This window comes from Oenanthe melanoleuca, chromosome 12 (genome assembly GCF_029582105.1).
Source record: "Oenanthe melanoleuca isolate GR-GAL-2019-014 chromosome 12, OMel1.0, whole genome shotgun sequence".
Lineage (NCBI taxonomy): Eukaryota > Metazoa > Chordata > Aves > Passeriformes > Muscicapidae > Oenanthe > Oenanthe melanoleuca.
Genome location: NC_079346.1, coordinates 13739580 through 13765949, shown reverse-complemented (window position 1 = coordinate 13765949; position 26370 = coordinate 13739580). Strand labels below are relative to the sequence as shown.

The 26370-nt window shown below is 56.8% G+C and overlaps 2 protein-coding genes across 3 annotated transcripts; both read right to left on the bottom strand.

The window, feature by feature from the left end:
* Positions 1–96: 96 nt before the first annotated feature.
* BAP1 (BRCA1 associated protein 1) lies at positions 97–12192 on the bottom strand. 2 transcript variants are annotated; one of them, XM_056501508.1, is made up of 17 exons: positions 12059–12192; positions 9489–9518; positions 9336–9390; positions 8568–8700; positions 8115–8234; positions 7576–7637; positions 7362–7504; positions 6745–6823; positions 5991–6114; positions 5562–5679; positions 4976–5163; positions 4514–4647; positions 3439–3911; positions 3174–3331; positions 2379–2471; positions 1816–1888; positions 97–1525 (listed from the first exon to the last, which is right to left on the bottom strand). In XM_056501508.1, exons 1-17 carry the CDS (start codon positions 12093–12095, stop codon positions 1392–1394), a joined length of 2154 nt encoding a protein of 717 aa, XP_056357483.1. In that variant the 5' UTR covers positions 12096–12192; the 3' UTR covers positions 97–1391. The 2 variants fall into 2 exon arrangements, with proteins under 2 accessions (XP_056357483.1, XP_056357484.1); XM_056501509.1 differs by having other exon boundaries at positions 3228–3331; positions 12059–12179.
* A 2143-nt stretch (positions 12193–14335) lies between these two features.
* SEMA3G (semaphorin 3G) lies at positions 14336–25937 on the bottom strand. The gene is made up of 16 exons (XM_056501507.1): positions 25841–25937; positions 22451–22611; positions 21395–21457; positions 19854–19973; positions 19153–19243; positions 18953–19069; positions 18572–18714; positions 18380–18494; positions 18213–18282; positions 17893–18037; positions 17402–17633; positions 17196–17287; positions 16894–16935; positions 16498–16723; positions 16065–16204; positions 14336–15968 (listed from the first exon to the last, which is right to left on the bottom strand). Exons 1-16 carry the CDS (start codon positions 25926–25928, stop codon positions 15504–15506), a joined length of 2310 nt encoding a protein of 769 aa, XP_056357482.1. The 5' UTR covers positions 25929–25937; the 3' UTR covers positions 14336–15503.
* Positions 25938–26370: the final 433 nt, after the last annotated feature.

Genomic DNA, 26370 nt, shown 5'->3' with positions numbered 1-26370 from the left:
AGAAAAGCTGCCAGCAGGGGTAAAGGGCCTGGAGCTGGCAGGTGTGCTCCCAGTCCCACTGCCCTCCACCCCCTTCCCTCACACCCCTTCCATGGCTGGCCATTGCAGGATAGCTTTATTCCTTCAGACAGGTCCATTATTTACAGCACGTGATAATAGACACAGCAAGAGACAGAAGGATTTTCATTCCTTCAACAAATACCAAAAGAACTGTTTCATTCCATAGTCAAGATCTGTACACATATTGAAAAAGCGCAGTCCTCTCCTGTGGCAGCTCCACCCCGGGACATCGCTGGAGAAGAGTGCTCACCTCTGATATCTCAGATTTCTGCCAGGCTCCTGGGGGCTGGCAGGAAGCAACAGGCTGCCAGGCTGTATCAGCAAGCTCTGGTTAGCAGCCAGCCAGGGGAAAGAGATGTGGGCTCCCTCCGCTGCCCCCATCCCACCTCCACTATTGCAGCAACCAGCCACATCTCCCCCTGCCAAGAGGCTTCACCAAGCCACAGCCAGTGTCCACCCTCGTGCCATGCCTAGCACCACCAAGGCCGCAAGATTCACCTGGTCAGTTCGTAATTCACAGGGCTTCTCTGGGGCCTGGGCCTGGTGCAATGCTGTGTGACCCTTAGGCACTGCTAGGGCCACAGAGCTGGTCCCAAGGAGAGCCACCAGGGCAGCAAGAGGCACAGGCCACCCCCAGCACTACCACAGAGGGCTGGGCACAAGGCCCAGCTCCACAGATGAACCGACCCACCCTCACCCAGCAACAGAGCTGCCATGGCCCACTGGGAAGGGGTCACCATCCCCATGAGCTCGGGCAGCACCAGGCACTGGGCAGTGCAGTGTGGGGTGGGTGCAGAAGCGGCTCTATCCTGGAGCCACCTTGCTAAGAATGGCCAAAGCCTAGACTAAAAATGAGTTTGGGGAAGGGAGGGACAAGGATAGAAAACAGACATGAACATCCCAAGGAAACACACAGCTGAAGGCCCAGACACAGGAGGACACAAGCCACAGCCAGCTGTGGCCAGCACAGCCTCACATGGGCATCACATGGCATTCCCACAATGCCAGACCCAGCTGGGTGGGCTCCTTCCCTCCAGTCAGTCCTCAGCCAGGGCTCTGAGACAGAGGTGATGTCTGGGTGCTGCCATGGCATGGTGAGGAAGCTGAGCTCTCCAGACTCCCTTCTGCTGCAGGGAATCCTCCAGACAGGTTATTGCCTTTCACAGCTTAGGTGCAGAGAAAAACCCAACATCCCTTTGTCCCCAGGCTCCACCTGGGCAGAAGGCTTGTCACTGTGGTCCCTCTTCCTTGGGCAAAGGCTAATATAGATCCAAGTGCCATTGCCCAAAGCCACTAAGCCCAAGTGCTGTTTGTCAGTCTTGGCTCTCTGGCTACTGGCGCTTGGCTTTGTAGGGGCGGGAGCGTTTCCGGCGGTCCGGCTTCCTCTGCTTGTGCAGGCGGCCGATGCTCACTCCCTGCCGCCTGCGCACTGAGATGTTCTGCTCCACCAGGCTGGCCAGCATGCCTGCAGGGAGAGCACAGACATGGGCCTGGAGTGCTGGGATTGCCCATGCCACAGGGCAGCCCTGCCTCTCTCACTCAAAAGCCATCATGGGCACCTCCTGGGACTATAAACTGGAAGCAGAAAGCAGAGATCTGTGGCTCCCCAGACTAGGTGTGAGCCTGTGCCCCAGGCCTGGCCTAAACAGGGAGCCAGGCAGGGGGAGTGGCTCAGGCTGCCAGATGCTGCTCCATCATGCTCAGTGCAGCTCCCCCAGCTGAACCCAAACCCTCTGCCCCACGAGCACAGCTCACCTTCCTGGGCCAGCATGGATATGAAGGTACAGATGAACTCGTCGTAGTTGTGGGTTCTCCTCTGGTCATCAATCTACAAAGAGACAAATCCACAAATAATCCACAAGCAGGAGGCAGAGAGAAGGGAGAGTTCAAGGTTAATGGGACAGAACTGGCATGCCTGGCCCAGCCCACAGACTAAGGAGACTGAAGCAGGAAGGGACCCATCCCTCAGCCTATCTTGGGCCAGTGCACAACTGGGACTGTCTCCATCCCAGTTCAGATGCCAACATGTTCCACAAAGGGCAGCTGGGAAAGGTATCTTTGCTGACTCTCCCCTGCTTCCTATCAGTGCTGATGTTCATCCCAGCACTGTATCACCCTCCCCAGGCTGCCAGTGCTGCCCTGGGGCTGTGGTCTAAGAGCTCTGCCCCACTGGGCTGTTTGGTAACAGAGAAGAGACTCTGAATGCTCCTCATCCCCATTCTCAGCTGAACCACTCTCCCTCCATTTTTACATAAAACCATCTCAGACAAAAGCCTTTGGGCAGCTAAATCAGCAATGCAAACAAGCCAGCAGCACACCTTGAATTTCTTCCTCTTCTCTACCTCCTCCTTCAGGCAGGCCTCGTAGTTTGCAATCTCTGCTTCCACACACTTGAGCAGCGCCAGCAGCTCCTACCCGTATCAAGCAGACCAAAGATGAGCACAGACCCAGCCACACCCCAGGAGCCAGCAGGGTGAGCTGGCAGGTGCTCCTCTCTGTGCTAGGAGAGGGATGATTCATCAAAGGAAAAACATTCAGCAGGGGAAAACAAAGAGATCAGTTCATTGTAGGGAATTCATTACAGACAGCCCCAGGGGAGGTGAGTTCTGCCCCAGCCCAAATATACCTGGTTTTGGAACAGGAGCAAGGGCTGCCTGTGTGCTAGAAACTGCTCCCCTCTGCCCCCCAGGGCCTGCTTTCCCCTCATAAACAAAATCTGAAGGCTTCCCCTTGGAATAGCAGTTTCTATCCAGCTCTCCTCCAGGGAGCCCTTGGTGCACTTGTGCTACCTGAGCCTGGTCCTACCCCTGGCTGGAGGCTGTGAAGTTACCAGTGGGCTGGGACTTGAGGATGCAGGGTCTCACCAGCTCCTGGCCCAGAGGAGAGCACAGCAGGCTGAACATCTCAGCCGCAGAGACATGGACTGTGCCCACTACCAAGGCAAAGGTCCCCGAGATGACACAAGGCACAAAACCTGCAGTGCCCTGTGCCTGGAGGCACGGCTGCGACGCCACGCGAGGGGACAGCGTACACATGCAGTTCAGTCACTGCCAGCGCTGCTGCACCTCCGGGTCAGCTCCACGTTCCCAGGGCTGTCGCAGCACAAAACTCACCTTGGGAGAATACTTTTCCCCCCCAGGGTGATCACTGGTCCTGCCAAGTCCCACCTTCTCTTTGCTGTCACTGGCCTCACTGCCCTCCTTCTCCTCCACTTTGATCACAACCGGGGCCTCTTCACTGGGTTTGATGGAAGAGGGGGAGTTTTTCCCATCTACACACAGGGGCAGGGAAGCGTTAGGATTGGCATCCACCCCCGAAGTCAAAGGACACTGTCCTGTCACCCCAGGCAAGACACCACCCCCTAAAGAAGGCACTTACCTGCAGCAGCCAGCGGGCAGAACACACCATCCTCAGTGAGGTGCAGCAGGCCGGAGCTGACAAGGGGCCCCAGGTCCCTGACGGCCCGGTTGTAGCGCATGCAGTCGACGCGCAGCAGCCCGTCCTCCTCCCCAAAGAGCACCTTGGAGATGTGGGAGGTGACGGGGCTGGAGGGGCGCGTGGGGTTGGCCGAGCGGATGGGGGAGCGCAGCGGGGAGTTGAAGGCGCTGCCGATCTCGGAGGCGGTGTCGGTGCTCTCGTTGCTGGGCGTGGGGGAGGGCTGTGAGTGGGTGACCACTGCCACGGCGGCTCCCCCACCACTCGTCTTGATGGACAGAGGAATGGAAAGATCCTTTTGAGATTCCTTCAGCTTCTCAGCCAGGACATTGATGGTGTTGGGCTGCAGGACAGAGAGCTGGCCATCTGCGGCCCCTGCCACGTGCTCTTGCTTCACTTGCCCTTTCCTCTTGTACCTGCCCAGAAAGACAGCAGGGAAGGTGACCAGCTGGTAGAAGGAGGTGGGGGTCCAGCATGGACACTGCCAGCTCTGTGCTCAGCGGTTCAGGCTGCCGGCTGGGATGAAACGAGGTCTGAAACACTTCAGCATCACCTGCAGTGCCACCAGCTTCTCTTGCAGCACCCCAGCACCACTGAGCCACTCAGTCCCAGGGATCCCTACACTGCTGGGGGACACAGGGTGCTGTGTACCCCCTGCTCTTCTTCCAAAGCCCCAAAAGCTCCCTTGCTGTTACTCCAGCTTCCTGGCCTTAGCAGCAGTCCAAGCACACCAGAACTGTCACCAGCAGCTGAACTGGCAATCGGCACTGTGGAACCAAGGTCCCTCAAAGCCCCAAAGCCTGCTGCCAATACACAGTTACTCTCAGGGCAGCTGAAATTCAGAGTTGGCTGTAGGAGCTGCAGAAGGACTTCACAAAACCCAGTGAGTGAGGAGTAAAATGGCAGTTGAAGAGAAGAACAGAACTCTCAAGAGCTAAGGAAACAGGTCAGGGAAGTTCTTGATGACAGTTCTGCAAATATCAGCTCCCAGCCCCCCACCCACAGCCCAAGCTGTCACCTGATGGCTGAGTTGGTGTTACGAACTTCCTCCTCATCATCATCATCATAGTCATCCTCATCATCTGAGTACTGCTGGTGCTGTCGGACTGGGACCCGGTTGCGACCTACTCCTGCTGCAAGGTCTTCCTCTTCCTGCAATACACCATTGCTGAAGGCCTGCTGGCAGCAGGGCAAGGAGGAAGAACCCAGTGGACTTGTCCTTGGTCTAGCCCAACACCAGGACTTGGCTCTTTTGAGAGGAGACAGGGACCCTTCCCCATTTTTGCTCAGTTTACCCACATTCAGGTCAGTCTTTATTTATCCTCTCCCTTCCCAGCCTGGGTAAGTGCTGGGCCAGGCTGGCTGCAAGGCAGGGCCATGCTTAGGCCAGCTGATAGCTGTGGTCCTACAGAGATGAGGGACTGCAGGCAAAGAGCTCAGCTTGAATCAGGTGTGCCACTAGCCTGGCACTCCAGCCTACCTGCATGGGGGACTTGGCATAGTTGTGGTTATCCAGGAAGGCTGGCAGTCTCTGCACAATGGGGTTGGGATTTGCTGGAGGGGCCCCGTTGATGCCGCTCGCTGTTGCCTTTGGCACCGGTTTGGATTTGCTGGGTGGGCTCTGCGTGACCGTGGGGTGGCCCTGGCTGGTGGGTTCATCAGTGCCATCTGCCACACAAGCACAGCAGAGCCTTTATCCACCAGCACAGTCACCTTGTACTCCATGTCCTCTACCACCCCTTACTCACTCACTCACTCATGAGAGAAGAGCTCTTACACTTCTCCAGACCACCACAACCACTTCCATCTATCACCAGTGTCCCAGAGCTCCAGCCCTCCCACTTTCAAGCTTCGCCCCCTCCAACACACCCCCAGGCACAGAGGCATCACCACACTCCAGCACAATGCACATGGAGCACGGCTCATGGAAAAGAAAGTAAAGCTGAAAATAAAACTGCCCCAAGCCCCAGCTCAGCCAGCTGTTGTCACCACCCTGTGTTCACTCCATGGCAGGCCAGGCTGCTAACACTGCTGGTACGTGCTGTACTGCAGGTACAAGGTCCTACCTGCATGAGTGCTCTCTGGAGTCACGGTCTTGCTGCTGGCTGGCTTTGCCTCTTCAGCAGGCTGAGACTCCTGAGACTTCTGGGTCTGGATCAGCTCAGGCTGAGTCACTCGGATAAGCTTGAAAGCAAATGACATAGAAACTGCATGCTGGACCAGCAATGAGCCAAACCACATCCTTCCCACTCAAGCACTGCATAGGGTCAGCCAACACCAAGTGCCCAGGCACACACAAATGACACAGGTGAGCCACCTCCCAGATGAACAGGAATGGCCAAGTAGCGAGGTTGGCTACTTCCTCTTTCCACAAAATTTTTCCCAAAGCCAAACAAAACCCCTAAACCCAGGGCCCTGGCAGCACAGGTAGATGCCCTGAAAAAGTCTATTCCTCCCACTAGGCTTGCACTGCCTCAGGGCCTGGGCTGTCCTACCTGCTGCAAGGCCTCCAGCACAGTCTGGCGGTTCATCTTCAGGATGTGCAGTTTGGACTCGTACTTCATCCTCCGGTCGGGCACCACGGCCATCAGGTTGAAGCGGATGTCGTGGTACGGCTCCCTGCAGGAAGGGCAGCACCCTCAGCCACGGGATCCTGGTGACAGCCCTATACCCACCTCCTGCCTGGCTGCTTAACACCAACACTACCAAGGCTTCTCCCCAAAACCAAGTCAACCTCACAGTAGCTGATGAAGCAGTACAAGGTTCAGCTACCACACAAAACACTCTCAGACACAGGTTGGTTGAGGTGGGAAGAGACTTATGAGAGTCATCTGCTCCAGGCCCTGCTCCAGCAGTGTCGCCCAGAGCTGGTCACCAGGAAACATCCAGACAGTTTCTGAATATCTCCAGAGATGGAAATTCCACAACATCTTTACGCAACCTGTGCCAGTGCTGTCACCATCATGCACAAGTATCCAAGAGGCCCAGCTCAACACCAAAAGCACCACTCCTCCTCCTATGGACTAGAGCTAAGAGGGACCTAACAAGGCCACTCTTAACGCTGTGCAGCATTTGCAGGGACTCTGCATCACACAAGGAATGCAGCTTCTCTGCATGCTCTGCACCTGCACCTCTCCATAGGCAACCGCCACCCCCACTTCCACAACCTGCCACTCAGAAACCACAGTACAAATAATTGAGGGGAATATGGCAAGGGGCCAGTGCTTGCCCCATGGGCCAGGACATTACCCTGCAGTGGCCAGGCCAATGCGCTCCATGATCACTCTCCTGGCTTTGTCCGTCCATTCCTCGTCATCTGCCCATGGCCCTGTGGTAACAAGACACAGCTGGCCATGCTTAAGTAAACCACGTACATGAAGTGGGTACCTTACCAAAGGGGCTGACAGACAGAGACCTGGCAGGGATAAATAACTAGCTGAAAGACAGAGCTGAGGGGTCAAATTGTAAGAGAAGGGAGTAACCCATGCAGCCCAGTGTATCTGTTTGGAGTGGTTGCCTCAACACATGGTGGTTATTTGGGACAAGGAGAGAGGGAGGAAATAAATTCTCTTTGCTATATGAAATTATTTCAGAGTTGAAGGACCTCATGGCCCTGAGCAACTGGGGAGGAAAATGGCAAGGCTGGAAAAACAAAAGCAATGCATGTAGAAATAACTGCTTTCAAGGTACAGTTCCTAGCACAGAGACTCCAAAATTAGCTGTCAAAACTCAGGACAAATCTGGGAGCCACTGGAGTGATTCTCTACTAACTCCAGTTAACACTAAGCGGCAATGAAAAACAATCATTTGGACACACCAGGGTGCTGTTCACCTGTGTCAGCAAGCAGGGGCAGGTGGGCTCTTACCGTGGTCAATGGGATAGACCTTCAGTCCATCCAGCTCAAAGAGTCGTCCCTTGATGGGGACATAGCTGACAAAATGAAAAGCCTCCATGGTCCGCACTGCGCTGATCCCGTTCTGCTTCTCCGGCAGGTGCCGTGGCTCTGGCCTGCAAGGGCCACAGGTCATGGAGAGTCTGCCTCCTCCAGAGGCAAGGAGCTGCAGACTCCCCTCACTCACCTGGCATGGCTGTTGTGGGCCTTGGCCAGCTCCGGGGCATTGCCGATGGCATAGCCTTTGCTCTGCACCAACAGCAAGAGAGGAGAGAGCTGAGAAGTGACAGGGAACAAACAAAATGCTTCACCTTTCTACTCCCTCCCTCCATCTATCCACAGGACCAGGGGAGAAACCCTCAGGCATATCCTCTACTCTTCTGAGTTACAGGTAAAGTCCAAGATGGAAAAAGCACACCATTTCTACTGAATAAATTACAGCTGAAGAAAACCAGACTTCACAGTAGGTCTGAAGGGAGGAGAGAGGACTTTTGATTACAGGGAGTAACATGACAGAAAGCTCAGAGCTGTGCCCAGCCTAAAGGGGACCAAAGCTCTGAGCAAAGCAAGGCAGGAATATGAGAGAGAAGAGGCAATCCTACTGCAGTGTGCAGCCACAGAGGGCAGGGAAGGAACCAGCTCTTTAAGAGCATCACCCCAAGCAGGGAGCAAGATACAGAGCCACCTGTGCCACCCTTGCATAGCCCTGCCAGACCCTGCCCCTACCTCAGGGCTAAAGCCTTTGGTGAAATCCTTCATGCGGCTCAACGTGGGGCCCAGGTCAACATTGCTGCAGTTCAGGAGGACACTCAGCAGGGCATGGGTGGCACAGGAATTGGGGATCAGCTGGAGAGTAACACAAAGACCAACTTAACCAGCAGGAACAAGGCAGCCTTTCAACATCAGCACTTGTGAGAGCAGTGACCTGACCTCAGCTCCCACAGGAAGGAGGGAAGTTAGTATCACTTAGTGAGCCTCACCATGGCCCATGAGCATCTGCTCACAGTGCAGACCACAGTCTCCCAGCCCTCACTGCACTCCCTCCAACCTGCAGCTCAGGGAAGACACTCCCAGGAAAGAGGAGCTGCCCTCATGACCGGCAAGATCAGTGCAGCCTCTCAGTACCACACTGCTTCCCTGAGACACCCCACACAAACTTTGTCCCTGCCTGGAGCCTACCTGGTGAGCAAAGAACATGTTATTGACGATGTCATCATCGATCACCGATGTCTCATCCACCAGCGTGGAGACCTTGCGGCGGGACCGGCGCTCCTCAATCCACTTGAACAGGAAGATGAACCCATACACGGGGCTGCAGAGAGAAACCAACAGCTGCTGTGCTTTGGAACAACCACACCAGTGGGGCTGCTCTGCCCAGCACCAGAAACCTTCTGTTCCACAGGCAGAGCAAAGAGAGAGAGAGAAAAAACACAACAACCAATGCCATCTTTCTGGAAGTGACCATCCCTGCCACCATCCCCCCAGCCCAACACTACTGAGGACACTCCTGCACTGATGCTCCAGGCTCAGCCAACAATCAAGCTTGACAGAGAAGTAGGAAATTCCCCTCTGGAATAACAGACCTAGAGATCAGTGCCTGGCCACTCAATGACCCTCCTTTCACATTGACCTTGAATTCATTCTTGAGAGGAATTCAGCAATGGCTTTTAAGAAGTGACAGCCTCAAAGCCTTTTCACAGCACCAGGACAGAGAGAAAACTCACACTGCAACTACACCACCTTTCCATGGTAAAAGGGAGATGAATCCCTTGGAGGATGTCTCCCACCTGCCCCAAACCTGATGAAGCTCTCCTGGGCAATCACTTGCAGCTCTGACCTCCACAACAGATAAGCTCACATGGGCCACTCTGAACTTCTGGTGATGAGTTCCCAGGCCCACAGACCATTCTGCTTAGCAAAACTCACACTCTCAAGACTCTGACTCACCCTTGGCATTTGCTCTGCAGATCATAAATCTCCTCAACCTGCACTCCCTTGACTCCTGCAGACAAAGGAGAGAAGCTGGTGTAAGGCCCACCAGAAAGGACAAGGTAATGTCAGGCACAAAACCAACTTCTCAGAAAAGTTTCTAGCACTTACCAAAATCTTCAACCAGGAGTGTGAAAAGGCCTGAAAGGAACAAAATCAACAGGTTACCTCTGGCTGAAGAGTGCAGAGAGGAAATCTGCTGTCAGCATCCCCTGAGAGTCCCACATAGTCCAAGACCACAACACAGACATAAAATCCACAGCACCAGGATCACACTGAGTCCCAGCAGTGGGGTTGTTGAGCTCAGAGATGCTCCAACTCCCTTCACCCCTCCATTCCCACTGATCATCCTCTTCCCCAAGAGGACCTGAACCAACACTTTTCCAAAGCCCAGCGCATCCTGACCCACTGCAGATGGCCTGCCAAGTGAGCAGCAGCAGGGAGCACCTAAATGACAAACACACACTTGTAACCAGAAAGAAAAATGGCTGAAGATATCACAAGCTATTTAAAAAAAATATAATTTCTGTTCATGTTAATGAAAGCCAGTGAGGGGAAATCCAGATCACAGCAACAGTGATCAGATCACTGCAACAGGGCTGCAGTGAAGTCCAAGGGTTGAAAGGCTTATCTTCATGTCCCTGTCTCTTTGGGCGAACCAAATCCAACAGCCTTTCTCCAGTGACTAAAAAAATCAGGAGGACATAACCAGAAATACAGACACAACAGCAAGAAAACAAGGATTATCAGACATCAGCAACTGAGCAGCAGCTGCCACTATGATGCCAAAGCAAAGGCAGTCAGCCCAATTTTCAGGCCATCACTCTGCTCATGGAGCAAGCGAGTTTGAGACTGGAATAACAAATCTGCTTTTTTAGCTCCCTTTTAAAGGCTGCTGAAAGCCTGGGGAAAAGTCCAGGGATAAGAAGGATTAAATCCTGAGGAACATTCCTGTAAGCAATGAATTTAAGGACCCTGATGTATGAGGCTAGATTAAGAAGAGCTCAAGGAGCTTCCACACCAAAGTTAAAACTATTAAAATGGGGAGGAAACTCCTAGGAGCAAGAAGTCTTCATTAATTTAGCAGAAAACATTGTATTTCTTACAAAATTGTCAGTGAGAAGAAATATGCTGTGGAAATAACATGCTTCAAACCAGTGGGAGGCCAGGCTATTACACCAAACCCCATCACCTACCTGGTCCCTTCCAACCCCACTTTTTTCTCTAACATATTTCACTATTTTGTATTACCTCAGAATCCACTAAAGGCACAGTCCTGCTGCTGACACCTCTCCTGGAACACTCTAACACCCATTTCAAATTATATGGGTGGGCTGGCTCACATTCTGGTGTCCACAAGCACACATAACACTATGCCTGCAGCCTGGATGCTCCCCAGGCTCTCCTCCCCACCTAGCAGCCCAGCCCAAACCTGGATCTACCAACCCTTCCTGACCAGAAAAGCACCCAGAGATTTCATCCCAAGCCCCACGGCAAGAGCCAGTGGGAAGACATTCAGCTCGTGGGAAGTGCTGAAAGCTGAGAGCAGCATATGAGTCCCTCCTAACATCTGTCCCAGCTGCCACACCAGCATCCAAACTGCCACATATCCAAAAAAATCTGCCTCTGCCCAGACAGATTGTGTTCCAAGCAAATAACCTTCCCTCCCAGCTGTGAGGATCCAAACCACGTCCCAGGACTTTTTGCCATGATGAAGGACAGGATGGGAATTACTCCAGCATTTTTCAAGTACCAATAAGAGAATAAAGAGCAGCAAAACTGGGGGTGACTAGGACACTGACACTAGACAGAATCCTCTACTGAGTGCAAGAGACAAGCATAATTCCAGAGGTCAAATTTCCTCACCCATAGCCCCAAAAACTCACCACCCCATCCTAGAGAGCATTCCCAACCTTCCACAGGACAACCCACACTACAGCAAATCAGAGGATTAAAAATTTCAGACAATGCCTCAGCCAACACCAGCTTTGGCCCTGAAATCCCAAAACATGAAACAACTCTGGGACTCTGCCACAGAATCGACCTTCAAGGCAGCGGGAAGGGGACACCTGTGACCATCCTGCTCCCACTTTCTCCATGCCTTCAGCACCTTTGCTGCCCTCCAGCACCCTCCTACTCCAGGCCTGCACCCCACATCTCACCCCCCAAAACTCCACGTGTACACTCACATCACCACAACTTCACCTACACCCACAGCCCCAGCCCCCCAAAATCTGCATACTCCATACCCACAGCCCCCCTCAAACTCTTCCAGCTCACCTCTCATCCCCAGCCTCCCCAAAACTCCACCTATGCACCACAAATCCCACTCCCTAAAAGTCCACCTGCACACCCACATCATCACAACTTCATCTATGCACCCAGAGCCCCAGCCCCCCAAAACTTCACCTGCATAGCCCATACCCGTAGACACCCCGAACTTTTACAGCTCACCTCTCATCCCTCACAAAACTCCACCCATGCACCACAAATCCCCCTCTCTAAAAGCCCACCCGCACACCCCCAGCCGGCCCCTTGCAGCCTCCCTGACCTGTCCCCCACATCCCCCCCCAGCTCAGGCCTCGCTGCCCGTGTGTCCCTCAGAGCCCCTTGGCCGCCCCGAGCAGTGCCCCGGCCCGGCCCCAGCCCCGCCCGCTGCGCGCTGCCGTGCCCCCGCTGACCGGGATCGCTCTCCAGCTCCAGCCAGCCCTTATTCATCTTCCCGCGGGCCGGGCCGCGCCGCCATGTCCGGCCCCGACTGCGGGACCCGCCGTCGCTCGCCCCTGTGCGTCATGGCGCGCGGTGACGTCACGCGCAGGCGCGCGGTGCCGAGGCGCGGGGGCGCGCGCAGGCCCCGGGAGGGCCCGGCGTTCCTGGAAAGCGGCTCCCGTCAGGAATGCCCGGGTGTTCTTCTTTATGGCGGAGCGTGTGCAGGAAGGGTGGCTGGATACAGTTTACTGCCTCTGAAGCAATAGGGTTTGTCACATCTCACTCCTCTGTGTGTTCTGGTGACCGATTGCTAGCCTCTCTTCTCTCCTTTTCCTCATTATGCTTCTGCTTCATTTATTGTCTAGGGAATTTACCTAATGGCACATGCTCGTGAACCTTATGCCTGTAATTTTCTAGACATTGTGATACTCGAATACTTGTTTAGTTCTGCCCCCGTGCCTTCTGTTTATTGTGACAGCTCACAGCACTGCTGAGGGTACAGGCCTCTACCAGGATTTGCAACATCCAGGACTGTTCGATGGGACCCCATGCTCATAACAGAGTCTCTGAAAATGTGCGTGTTGGGCAGAAAAAAAATAGCAAGAATAATAATGTGGATGCATCTGCCTGGTGGGATTTTGTTGTTGTTTTGTTTGTCTGTGGTGTTGTTTGGGGATGATGATGATGATGGAGCTCAGGCTACTGATGAGAGGCTGTGCTGCTCACCCTCTGTTCCCAAGCAGCTAAAGACACGATGAGAGGGATACGGTCTTAAGCTGCACCAGACAAGGTTCATGTTGGACATCAGGAAGAATTTCTTCGCAGCAAGCGTGCTTAGCCATTGGAATGGGCTTCTCAGGGAGATGTGGAGTCACCATCCCTGGAGATGTTCAAGGAAAGGCTGGATGTGGCACTCGGTGCCACGGTCTGGTGACGTGGTGCTGTTGGGTCATAGGTTGGACTCGATGATCTCAGGGGTCTCTTCCAACCCAATCAATTCTGTGATTGTGTGTCAAGGTGTGAGGGCTGCTGCTGAGGCTGGGGCCAGCCCTGACCTGGCCAGCAGCTCCACTTTGGCCGCCTCAGAGGCTGGAAGGCTCCCAGGGCGAGCAGGCGCCCCTACGCTGCACTTCCTTAGGAAGTGGGATAAAAATAGGAGTGGGCTGGGCTGGGCCTGTCCCCCCTCCATGGCTTTGTTCTTTGGCTGTTCCCACGCACGCCCCAGCCACAAGCACTCCCCTCACCCCACTCCTGCCCCAGGGACAGTGCCAAGCCCAGGTAGGACTCCAGAAACCCCTCTCCAGAAACCCAGGTGCACAGTGCTGGATCTGCCCATGGATGGTGTCTCCTTCCAACCCCCAGATGCCTGAGGATGTGTTCATGGTTGTTCAGCCCCTGGAAGTTTGTAGGGACACAGGTTGCCTCAGTTAGGTAGTGATCACCAGAGACAAGGCTGGAAGCCTGCAGAATGCTGACAGAAATCTCCTGCTCCAGCCTTAGTGGTAAATCTACCCAGGACAACCAAGCTCAGCCACCCCAGATACTTACTGGGAGAAGAGACAAAGTCCTCCCAAAATGGGGGGACTCTTTGGGGGATTGTTTGCTTCTGGTCTCTGTTGTTCAATTTGAAGCATTGCTGGCCATGGTGCCACCTCCAGCCTGTCACAGTTCACCCCAGGACCAGGTCCCACACACAGCAGAGCACTCAGGCCCCCTCTCACTGCCTCCCCCAAAACGGGCAGCCCAGCCCCTGCTCTGTGGAGCACAGGGGTCACTCGGAGGCAGAGGGGTGCAGGTGTTCCAGCACAGGTCAGTGCAGGCACTGCAGAGCTGTTTAATCCAGGCCCTGAGGAATCAGACTCCTGTCTCTCATTTCTGCCTTTTCACCCAGGTCCCTCCTTGTCTCTGCTTGCTGGCTGTTGTTCTCCTGTGCCCCCCAGGCCTGCAATTATCCAAATCCACGTGCTTGGCTCCCGTCTGGCCCCATAGATCAGCGCTACCAGCACTACTTGCCTCCCTGCAGGACATGTCTCAGCCTGCCAGCCTCACCACAGCTCTCTGATCCCAGGAGACACATGTAGTTTGCAGGAGAGGTGGGACAGGGAGCTGGAGAAGGGGGCCAGGACCCCAAACACCCCCAACCCATCTCCATGGGATGGGGCAGTGCTGCTGAGGGACTTTGCTCCCAGGGAGCCGCTGCTGCAGCACAAAAACAGCTACAGGGAGAAGAGATGATATCACAACCTGGCTTTGTGTGAGCTATTCAGGGCCTTTTATTATTATTGTTATTATTATTATTATTTTTCTTTTCCGTTCCTGCAGCTCTGAACAATGCTGGTCCCGGCAGAGCCGTGGTTCACACCATTGTGTGGGGCTGCCCTGCCTCAGGAAGGGGCAGATCTTTATCACCCCGGGCTGACCATGAGTGAGCTCATGTCTGATGAAGAAAGCAAAGAACACCTTGCTGGAAGCCTGGAGGTGCCCTCCATGTACCTACCCCCAACCCCTGCATTTGGGGGAGGCTCTGGGTGCTGGTTTAGCTCCACCAGGCAGCAGGAGCCCCCCCAAACCAGCCATATCCCACCCACCCCTGCAGGGCTACCAACCAGCAGAAACCACCAAACTCTGCTGGGGCTGCCTTCTGCCTGTCCCTGCTCTCAGCTGGGCACAGTGACAGCATTGGCATTAGTGCCTTTCCCAGTGTTTACCCAGGAACAGGTCTAACCTGCCCACAGCTGTTTGCTTTTCTCCCCAGCTCTGTCCAACCCTAAAACTGTAGCTGTGGGGCAGACAGAGGAAAAGTGAAGAGCTGCAAGAACAGGCTGGCACTGCTGAATGCATCCCGGTGCCAATGGAAGGTAGGGAGGAGCCCTGTCCCCTGGGATACATCCTGGTTGGCACAGCACAGCTCCAGCTCCCCAGGCACAGCAGGTGATAGGGCTCTTCCTGCACGCAGAGGCTTTCTGGGATGATGCTGGCTTTCCCCCCATATGAGCAGGCATCATTTTCCCAGGCTCTGTGCTGGTGTGGAAAGAGCCTGGAGCCATCAGCTGCTCCCCACGGCACCACACATGGCCTTGGTATTCATGGAGGGATCTGTGACAGCATGGCCTGGGTGACAGCATGGGCCGGGTGGCACCATGCCACTGTGCCCCAGCCCACCCAGGGACTACAGCCCCCACCTGCTACATCACTTGCAAGAGCAAGGGGTGGTCAACGTGTCTTACCTCACTGCCTGTTTGTGAGGAGACCCTGCAGCCACTGAGGGTGACAGGGATCTGCCCATCCCCTCCGGCCAGGGGGACAGGCTGGCAGCTCTGCAAGCCACCCACCAGGTCAAGAGGCCCCCGGGGCCACCAGCAGCACAGGGAGCTGGTACTTGCCCACGGCTGCCCCACATCTGTTACCCTGCCCTCTTTAAGTGGCCGGTGCTTGCCGGGGCACACGGTTCCTCTCGCCATGGGCTTTGGCTGTCCGTCCCTTCTTGGCCACATCCACGCCAGCCAGCACCAGCTTGGCCTGGGCCAGTTTGCTCTTGCGGTGGTGAGGACGGCTGCTGCACCAGAGGCGGGCGCAGTACTCCTCCACCTGCCGCGGGTTTTGGGAGCTGATGAGGTGCATGATGTCCTTGAACCAGGTTTTGGGAGCCTGCGGCACCAGCCGGGGCTTGGGGCAGAGCAGGTGCGGGAGCACGTCGCCTCGGCCCCGGGGGAAGGCGTGTGCCAGCTGCTCGCTGGCGATCACCTCCAGCGTGATCTTGGCCACCGTCTGGGTGAAGCCGTGCTCCAGCGTTTTGCAGTAGTAGGTGCCGGCGTCGTGCCGGTGCAGCTTGCGGAAAAGCAGCCCATGCTCCGTCTGCAGGATCCGCTCATCCGTCTTTACCTGTTGGCCACCGTGGGGTTAGGAGGGTCCAGGCTGGGTCTGGTCCCACATCCCTCCCGTGTCCCCACAAGGGGAGCAGGTGCAAGGGAGCCTCACCTCATCCCGCTGCTCATCCGGGGGCCTCTGGACAAACCACTGCACACTGGCCTGCGGGGACCGGGGCACGCACTCCAGAAACGTGCTGTTGTCCTCTGCCCCATAAAGCACCTTCTCCTCAACTCTCTCAAAATCGTCCACTAGGGCAAAGACAGGCACAGGCTCACAGGGAGGGCACAGCCAGGCTTCCACCTGCCCAGATGTCAGCCCCCCATGGCCACTGTGTCGCTTCATCCTCTCCTCTCCCAGTGGCCAGACCCAGCCACAGCAGCACCCTCCTTCTCTTGGGGCATGCCCTGCTCTAAGAGATGGGCAGATGAGGGTGCCCATGTGGAATGGCTACAAGCCCCTCTGTGTACTAGGGCTGTGCACGTCAGGACATCTTGGGGTACCTGGAGGATCCCCTCAGCCCTGTGGGACCCCAGTCTCTCACCAGTCAGGTTCTGGTCCAGACACTGGTGTGCAGGGTTGCTGTGGCGGGCGTCCTGGCGGCGATGGCGGCGCTTGCCAGAGGGCTGGTAGTGCGTGCAGGCAGTGCCATCCCAGGCACAGTAGGGATCCCTGGCCAGGCAGCATTCGGCACAAGCAGTGCCATAGGACTCACACTGGTGCAGCCGTACCTGGGCCACCGCTAGGCTGGAGCCCACGTAGAGTGTTTGCTGGGGGAACAGCACCAAGGTGGTGATGCTGGCCACCCCCATGGGCTTCGCACCTGGGGGCCCAGCCAGGACACGCCAGGGCAAGCATCACATGGTTTTAAGAGGCTGGTGACCACAGCTGGTCACCTGCCTGGTCCCCAGCCCCATGACCGAGCCGTGTCTGTACTCACACGCTTGACAGAGATCTCCATCTGTGTGATGGGCACAGGCATCTGTAGGGGAGGGAACTGGACATCAGGCTGACATAATCCTCACCAGACAGCCCAGCTCATTCACACCCACCAGGGCTTGGCAGAGCATCAGGAATGTTTTAGGGAGGATGAAAATACCTCCAGCCAACCTATTTCCTAACAATCCTGAGACCTTCCAGTGACCAACAATGCAGTGACAGCCCTGAGCCTCCATCCCCACGTGTCCCCAGCCTTAGCCCACCTCACTGCCCCTCCCTTGCAAGTCAGGCAGTAAATGTCACCTTAAAAACCTGCAGCTCCTCCAGGATGACTTCTTCAGTCATGGCTGAGCTCGTCTTCTGCGTGACCACCACCTTCAGCACAGAGCCAGCATCTGGGGGCCGAGGAGGATGGAGGTGTGAGCACCCTGCATCACACAGCCCATGGGGGTGTCCACTGGGACGCCCAGCTCTGCAGCTCCTTCCTGCACTCTGCTCCTGCTGCTCACCTGTGCCGAGGAAGAGGATGTCGTGCTGGCCGTCCTCGGCCTCCACCCTGTGCACCACGAGCTGGCGCAGCCGGTAGGGCAGGTCGGTCTTCACGAGGAGGGGCCGGCGGTGCCGGGGGTACACGGCCTTGTACATCAGGGGGTGAGCACGGGCAAAGTGCTGCACCTCGTCAGGAAAGTCCTTGGTGCTGCTGTACTGCTGCCGGGGCTGGTTGGTGGTCTTGCTGGGACACTGCAGGGACAAGAGGGGACAAGCTCAGCCCAGCCACCGCAGCACCATCACTCCTTCCCCCTCCATCACCCCTCAGAGCTGTTTTGGCTCTCTCTTTGCCTTCCAGTTTGGAATCCATCTTTTCCACCCCTTTGCCAGACCTTGGCAAACCACCAGCAGACCTCTCCAGCAGGTGAGAAGATGGGGCATGGCTCCGTCACCACCCCAGAAGAGCAGCTGGAGGAGCAGAGGGGACCTGGAGCTGCAGGGAGTCACTCACCACGCCTGGCCGTGGGTAGGGCACCCTGCCCTCGTAGGCACTCCACTGGTGATGGGGGCTCTCCCGGTGAGCAAAGGGCCCATTGAAGACCTCCCGGATGTCAGCCATGCGGTACACACAGACAGCAGAGCCCCGGAAAACGTGGCTGCAAGGGGACAGAGGGTGGTTGAGCAGAGCCATGCTTGGCACTGCTGGCAGTGGGAACACTGACATCCCTGTACAGACCAGGGAAGCAGCCAGCAACCATTCGTGACAGTGACAGGACAGGTCATGGGCAGCTGCAGCTGGATGTCCCCGGAGGCTGGAGCTGGACCACCCACCTGACAGTGCTGAAAAGGGCATAGATCTCTGGGCTCTTCCCATCCTTCGTCCTCAGCAAGAAGACATCCTCTGGAAATGAAAGCATGGTTTTTTTCCTGAAATCCAACTAAGGAATCACCAACTAAGTGAATAGCCCCAGTGAGATACAGCTCCATGCACACCTTACCCAGCTCATCGAAATAGGTGTCAATGCCACCAGGGCCAGGGACAGAGCACACCAGCCGGGCCTTGTTGAAGGTACTCCACTTGTTGACCAGCACCCTCTGACCACCAGCATCATTCTGCAGGGACAGGGAGTATCAGGGCCCCTGCTGTGACTTGGTGCATCCCTGTCCCCCAGTCCCCACCAGCATCTTACCACACAGACACGGCCCACACGGCTGACAATGGCATGCTCCTTGCTGTCTGCCTCCACCACCTTCTCCGTGAAGAAGAAATAGGCTTTGTCATTGTCCCAGTCATCGTTGTCTGGGATCAAGTGGGCTGCCACAAATTTGGGATCTACAATCAAGAGCCAGCCATGTCAGGAGGGAATAGAGGGCACAGCCACCACCTCCAAACCCCCAGTCCATGCTGGGTCTGGATGCCAGCCAGGAGCACCCCCAGACCTTGCTGCCTTGGTGGCTCTCCCTGCTCTGAGCTGGCATGGGGGATGCTGCACCATGGCCAGAGATGCTCTGGCCACCACAAGGTTCATGGTCCCTGCTGGGGGAATGGGGGGGCAGAGGGAAGCTATTACCATGGAGTAGGCGCTGATCCACCTCTGTGCGCAGGGCGGAGCGCGTCCCCATGCTGCGGAAAACACCGGCATCGTGTCCCAGGAAATCTGCCGTGAGGCCGGCGTACAGCTCCCCACCTGCAGAAACACCCAGCTGGCTGTGGTGGGCCATCCCTGGAACACACCCCAGAGGCTCCCACATGCTGAGGAAGATAACCCACCGATGACAGTGCTGGCAAAAGCACGGCTGGGCTCATGTGGGCACCTGCCCCGGCCGGTCTCCACGCTGGCAGGGTCCAAGCTGAAGGTGTGCTGGGGAGGAGAGCAGGCAGGTGAGCCCTGAGCTGTGCCCGGGCATGCAGGGACCAGCTCTGGTCCCTGCCCAATTTAGACCTCACTCAGTGCACCCAAAGGACCATCTGGAAGCAGGATCCACACTTTTTGAGGCAAGACTGATCCCATGAGAGTGCACAGCAGCCAAAGGAGACCCACCAGCCCTGCTGCTTGCTTGCCTGCTGGTCAGAGTCATCATGGCACAGACAGGGCTCCCGCTGCCCAGACAGGGCCAGCCTGTGGGGAGGGCTCTGAGGGGTGTCCTGCCATTCTACCCCAGCCAACTTGATTTATGAGCAGTGAGCTGGGAGAGGAGAAAATGGCACCCCCGCCTCAGTCCCTGGCAGGACACCAGCCCCTGGGGACATGTCTATAAAAGGGATCCCAGACAGGTGGGAAGGCTGGACAGGGCATAGCAGAAGGACAAAGGGACAACAGGGGACTGGTTCCTGATACTTCCCCCTACCAGTATTCAGGTTAGAGCAAACTACACATCCAGTGTCTCCATGCAGTCCCAAAGCCCCTCAGGAGAGAGGCAGGGAATGGGGAACTGCATTCCAGGGGTGTCCTGCTGGGAATGCTGCCCTACCTCGCCACGGTGCCCCACGTAGATGAAGGTGCACATGGGGTGGAAGGCGCCTGTCCCACAGGCCAGTAAGTGTGTTCGGTTGTAGGGATGCAGCACACGGACATAGTTGGCACAGTCAGTCTGGGGGGACAGCAGGGGAGAGAAAGGTCACCAGGTATTGGTGCTTTGCCCACCCGCAGCTCTCTGCCTGGTGCCAGGGGTCTGGGGTGGCAGCGCATGCCCACTGACAGGGCTTACATGGACTCCATCTGGGTGGACCCCAGCCCACTGCAAAACTACAGGGCTTTTTACTGGTCCTCCTGCTACCAAGAGCATCCCAGGGGAACCACATGGGATCCAGTTGCCGCCTGGGCATCTCCTGCCCACAGGTACCTGTGCACTCACCCTGTTGCACAGTCCATGCTAGCCAGGGGAGCATATCACACACCCTGCCAGCTCCAAACCCTGCCCCAAACCCCTGACACCCAGGATGTGACCAGATGCAGAGACATCCTTCCCTGTCATGTTCCTGCTTACGCCAGGGATGAAACAAAAGGAGGAAACAGAGGAGACAGAGACCCACAGGCATCCTGGGCTGCCTCCAGAACAACCCTGGTTTCTGCTGTCTGGAACTGTCCCCTTCTCTGGGGGACGGCAGCAATGACATTCCCAGGGCTGGAGACCTGCCACCTCTGACTTTGTGCATTCTCTCCTGGCAGCTCCCATTGGAAAAGGGCTCCCATCCTTCTCTACCATTAGCTTGGCAGCTCCCCCTGGCCAGCGCCAGCCCTGCCTGCCCTCCATTGTCCCTCCACAGCAGGATGCGAGGCCCCTCATCTGCTGGGAACACCGCTGCCGAGCCGCCCCGGGGGTTCCCAGCCTCCTGCTGTTTATTTTCCCTTTGCAAAGAGCCTCTAAAATAGCAAGTGAAAAAAAAAAAATATGTTCAAGAAAAATAAAAAGTTGAGCCTGCCCTGGCTCGGATCTGTCGGTGAGAGCGGGTAAAATAAACACAGAGAGCAGAACGGGGACTCCTGGGAGTAATTTGTCTGGGCCAGGAGAGCCTTGGGGACTTTCTCCCCGCCACAGTCCTATTTCATATTGGGGCAGGGGGATGCAAAGAGGGGTAAGGTTTAGGGAACCAAACCTGAGCCAGTTACAGATTTCCCACTTTTGGGGACAGCCAGGATGGGCCAGGCAGTGTTGCTGGGGTCTGGAGCACAGCATGGGGGTTTTGGTCCCTCCAAGCTCTGGTCCCAGAGCCCAGCTATCTCTGCCTGCTCATGCAGCCACATTGGGACACACTGGCCAGCACCCTGTGGCCACAGGGCTGAGCAGAGCAACTGAGACAGGATTTCCAGAGCCTGAAGCAAACCTTTTGTGTGCCCAGGATTGGCCAAGGACTTCCTGCCTCAGTTTCCCTCTTGCACCAGGATTAACTGGCCCCTGAGCCCCAGGGCCACCCCTGGCAGGTGACATGGCACAGCCCCAACATGGGGCAAGCCATCTGGCACAAGGGGACACCCCAGCTCAGAGCAGAGCACACATGGGGAGAGACTCACCTCTGGGTCCTTCCCCTTCTGAAAACACTCCTCCGTCTGCCCAGGGCGGGGCGGCCAATAGATCTGGAACACAAAGTGTCTGTTGGAGCAGGGACAGCAGGGACCCAGCCATGCAAATCCACATCTCCAGGCTGCCAATGGCAAGAGCATGGAGAGAGGGACAGAGAAAGGCACCACAGCTCCCTGGAGCCCACCCAGCCCAGGACTCTTCCTCCTGGGGAGATGAACCTGGCAGTCACAGCCCCCAGCTGGGCTGGATTTGGGTGCTGGGGATGCTGGAGCTGGCCTGGAAGGGAATAGGCTTGTGGGTGGCATGGGGAAAGAGTACCCAGGGGACAGCAGGAGTGATGGAGTCCATGTCCCTCATGGCCTTTAGCAGCTCTTAGACCAAGGGCAGCTTGGGTACACAAGCCCTTGACCCCACCACAGTGACCCAGCATGCCGAGGGGCACTTCATTTCCTCCTCCTCTTTCTTCAGCTAGAAACATCCCAGAGCTGTGCTTGAAAAACAAAAAAAGTGGAGAGGGTGAAAGAGGAGGGGAGCAACCACTCATTACATCATTCTGGTCCATCACCTCTCCCAGCAAGGAACCAGGAGAGATTTGGGGGCTTTGCCAGGTGAACCCTGGCACAACTTCTTGCAGTGATGGATCCCTTTAGCTCCTTGTCTCTGCAGGCTCTCAGCTGAATATTTGGCCTGTGAACGGGATCCCAGATGGGGATGGGCAGCACTTGATCTCCCAACCACAGTTTTTTAGAAAAGTGGAGTCCAAAACAATGCTCAGTACCCAGGAATCGTTGGTGAGATGCACCACCAGTCTCCTAGGCTGATGACATGACTAATTGCCAGCTAATTTCCCTCCAGCCACCACAGCCAGCCTGCCCTTCCTAGGCACTACAAATTTAGGGAATAATTTTGAGGCACTTGGGATGAGGCCATCCCCAGGGCAGATCTTGTTTCTGATTGACTTTGCCCAGCTCAGTTGGGCACTGACAGGTCCACAGGGGTCAGGGTGGGGACAGACACTCCAGGATGCTCAGCAGCACCCAGCTCACCTCCTTGGCATCTGCACTGGCCCCATCCAGGAGCAGGGAGTAGAGCACATCCTTCCCCCCGATGAAGAGCCGGTCATGGTACTCATCCAGGTAGAGGGAGCGGAAGCCCAGGAAGCCACGGTGACCAAAGAAGAGGACGGAACGGTTGGTGCCTAAAAGATCTGTCAGGAAGAGATGAAAGCATCAGCAGAAGCCATCCCAGCCCCAAGGGCTCCTCTGAGCTGCTGCTTCTGAGTATCATGGAGCTGTTCTGGGGTCAGCAGAGCTGCTCACAGCCACTCCAGACTGCAGTATCTGTCTCCGTCCCTTCCTGGAGACACAGACATCCCAGCCTCAACCTGGCTGGAGTGCTGTCCTCCCTGCCAGCCAAGGGCAAAGCTGCAGAGCCAAGACGCAGCAGGGTCCCAGGCAAGGTTGCCACCCTTAGCAAGGTTTGGCTGAACCACCCCAGACTCCTACTGTGGCTGTGCCATCAGCCCCAGGCTGGGCTCACGCAGAGCTGGGATTGTGGTGAGACCGGACACGGGGTGGGCAGAAAGCAGGTCCTGTCCCTGCTGGGTGCCAGCCAAGCACACAATAGCAGGCACCCAGCCAGTGCCATGGGGAAACCGCCACACAAAGCCCAATGCTGCCACCAGAACTCACTGACAGGGAGGCTTCCACCATGGCACAGACAAGGCACTTGGGGAGAGGCACCAGCATGGGGGCATCCCAGCGATGGACAGGCTGCATCCCTGGAATGGACATCACATCCCAAAGCAACAGGGTCTGACAGTCAAAGCCCCCAGAGCAAGACCAAGCCTAAATCTCGTGGGATGCCAAGGGGACCCTCACAGTGACGATGACACAGAGGCAATGGCTCGACTGGTTTCCAGTGGGAAATTACTTTCAGGGTCATCAAGCCGGCACAGTGGCGCCCACACAGCTGCCAGAGGGAGAGGGCCAGAGGGAATGGCTCAACTTCATGGGACTCTGAAAACCCAACCCCAGGCCAGGCCACTGTGCCTGCCAGACAGAGGAGGACAAAGCACCATTGATGAATGAGCACAGCTCTGTCCCCAAACACCCTCCAGCCCGGAAGACTGCCAGCCACTGCTGCTGACCCCAGGGAAACACCCAGCCCGAGCATCTCCCACACATGTCCCCATAAGAGGGGAGCTGGTGCTGGGATAAATCCAGTTGCCACAGATCAGGACACTAGGGTACCAAGTCCTGCACTTACTGGGGGGACATTTGTCACTTCCAGCAAGAAGGTGGCCAGCAACATAATGCCCCATCCTGGTGGAAAATGCCTCCCCTAGGCCCTACAAGAGACAAGGTCCATCCCCAGCAGGGTACAACAGACACCTTCACCCCATCACACACCCTATCCCTGCTTAGGGGCAGTCCCAGTGCCTTAACTGGTGATGCCAGTGGCACCAGGATACAGCCCCAGCGGCTCCATCCTCATTGTTTGCAAGCAGAGCTGGCTCCAGGCAGTGGTGGTCCCTCCACCCAGTCTGGTACCCTCCTCCCTGCATCCTCCCAGCATCAGGTCCTCCCGTATCGCCGAGTCCAGCCCAGGAAAATGCTGTCGTCTCCTTCTATTCTTGCCCAGCAATAATATTTTCCCAGCTCAAAACAACACTGGTAAAGTCGGCAGGCTCCTTTTATTGTTTCAGGCAAGGCTTCCCCTTCTCCCCCAGACCTGGCGAATTCCTCCGGCGCCTCGGGTTACACTGGCCCAGGGCGCCTTCCTCTGCAGCTCCCCAGGGAACAGCCCCTGGCCATGCCCCATCCCTCCCTGGGACACCTTTACCCCAGGGTGGGGCTCCCACGGGAGCCACCCCCCAAGTGGAGATCCTTCAGGAGGGACAGCAAAGAGCCCAGGGCAATGCTTCTGGTCCACACAACAGCAAAATGCTCTTTCCCCTCTTATATGCGCCACGGCTGGAAGTTAAAACAAAAGGAAGAGTGGCTGGAAGTGTGAGGGAGAGCTGGGTACATGGCCACCATTGCACCCACAGCACAATGCCTGTCCCTGTCACCCCCCAAAGTCACCTCACCGCCAGAGCCACCAGCCACACAGAGCCCAGGTTGGGGAGCTCTGCACAAACAGCTTCAGCTCACCACGATTTTAATTTCAGAGGCTCTAATGCATTTAATTGAAATTTTCTTTTTTTTTTTTTCTTTCCCCCGGGGAGAAGGCGGTGGCAGAATTTGTTTCATGGGAAATTTCAGTTTCTGTTTCCAATTTGAAAGACGAATGGATTAAGCAGCTTAAAGAGAAAAAAAAAAGGCAAGCTTCCAAAGGTGGCTCGCTTGCCGTGGGAGGCTGAGGAGCTTCCACCCCGCCCGGGCAGCTCCTCGCACCTGGGAAGCGGCTCTGCACGGTTGGACTTTGTGCTGGAGTGGATCAGGCACTGAGCCAGACCTGAGCCCCACGATTCACCCCTGCTGAGACCCCAAATCTCCTCACCCTGCTGTCAAGCCCAACCTGAAGAAATAGGATCGCATTACGGGGCAGAGCCATGAGCCATCCCGGGCTCCCAGGATAAGGGGATGAGGGCACTGCGTGCCTCAGTTTCCCGTTCAACAGAGAGGCAGCCCTGGGGTCACCTGCTGTGCCCCAGGACGGAGCAAGGGATGCGGCCAGAGCCGGGAACCCAGCCCAGGCAGCACAGACTTTCCCTGGCTCTGCAGCTCCCGAGGCTCTGAAACTGCTGGGCTACCCAAGTCTTTCCCCCTTCTGGGAAGGAAGGGGAAGATACACATTATACAATTTATTTTATGTTAATTTTTTTAGAGCAGGTTCGTTGCTCTGAGGCCGGGAGGAGATTGGGGCGCCCCAGGCTCTGTCAAGTTTGGCTGGAGCAGCCCATGGTTGGCAGAGCAGGGGATGCGGCGAGCCAGAGCAGGATCACAAGGAGAGTTTTAATTAAAAGCAAGCACTGCCCCCGCAGCCCCCGAGGGGCCCCGGCACCCCAGCACCGCACCCCAGCGCCACGGGGCTCGGAGGGCGCAGCCCGGGGACCCAGCCGAGGGCAGGATGCCGGGGGGCCACCCACCCACCCAGCACACGAGCCAGAACACCGCCGTGCCTCAGTTTCCCTGCACTCCGCGTGGGAGACGACTCCCCGCGGGGAGCGGCGGGGCTGGCGCGGAGCCCGGCGACACATCCCCTGTCCCTTGTCCCTGTCAGCCGGCTCTTCTCTTCTTCCTCCTTCTCCTCGGGGTGCCGGCAGCCTCCCACCGAACCCGCAGCCCAGCCCGAGCCCCCAGCACAATTTGCCCATCAACCGCAGCAAAAGCCCTCCGCAGTTCGCAGCTCAGGCTCCCCCAGTCCCACCCTGGGGACACCCTCCGAGCACAGCCCCCCGCCCCGCAGCAGGTGCCCCCGGCCCGGCTCACCGCGGTAGGACAGGCGGAGCCGGGGCAGGCTGTGCCCCGCCGCCCAGAGCCAGCACAGCGACAGCGACACCGCCACCGCCGCCCGCATCCCGCCGCCGCGCCCTCGGCCGCCGGTGGCACCGAGCTTTTATGGGGCCGGCACCGCCCGCCCCCGGCCCGCCCCGGCCCGCCCCACCCCATCCCGGGCGGCGGGGATGCGCGGGGACACGGCCCCATCTCCCGGGTGACCCTGAGAACTTCGCACACCCCCCAAGTGTGCCCTGCCAGCACGCTTTAGACAGTCCCCTTTCCCTGAAGGGACCCTGCCAGCACCTCTGGTTCATCCCTGAGAATGGGCAGCAAGGCAGGGAAGCTCTGGCACCCCAGCCTCGCACTCCTGGGGGAGGAGAGGGCATACAGACCTTCCCCCTGAGAAAGATGCTCAGCGTGGTGTGATCTCCAAGCACTAGCAAGCACACAGCTGTCAGTGCCAGGCAAGCTGGGGACAGCAGGCCAGCTGGGCAAGGGGACAGAGTAGAGTCGAGGAGGGC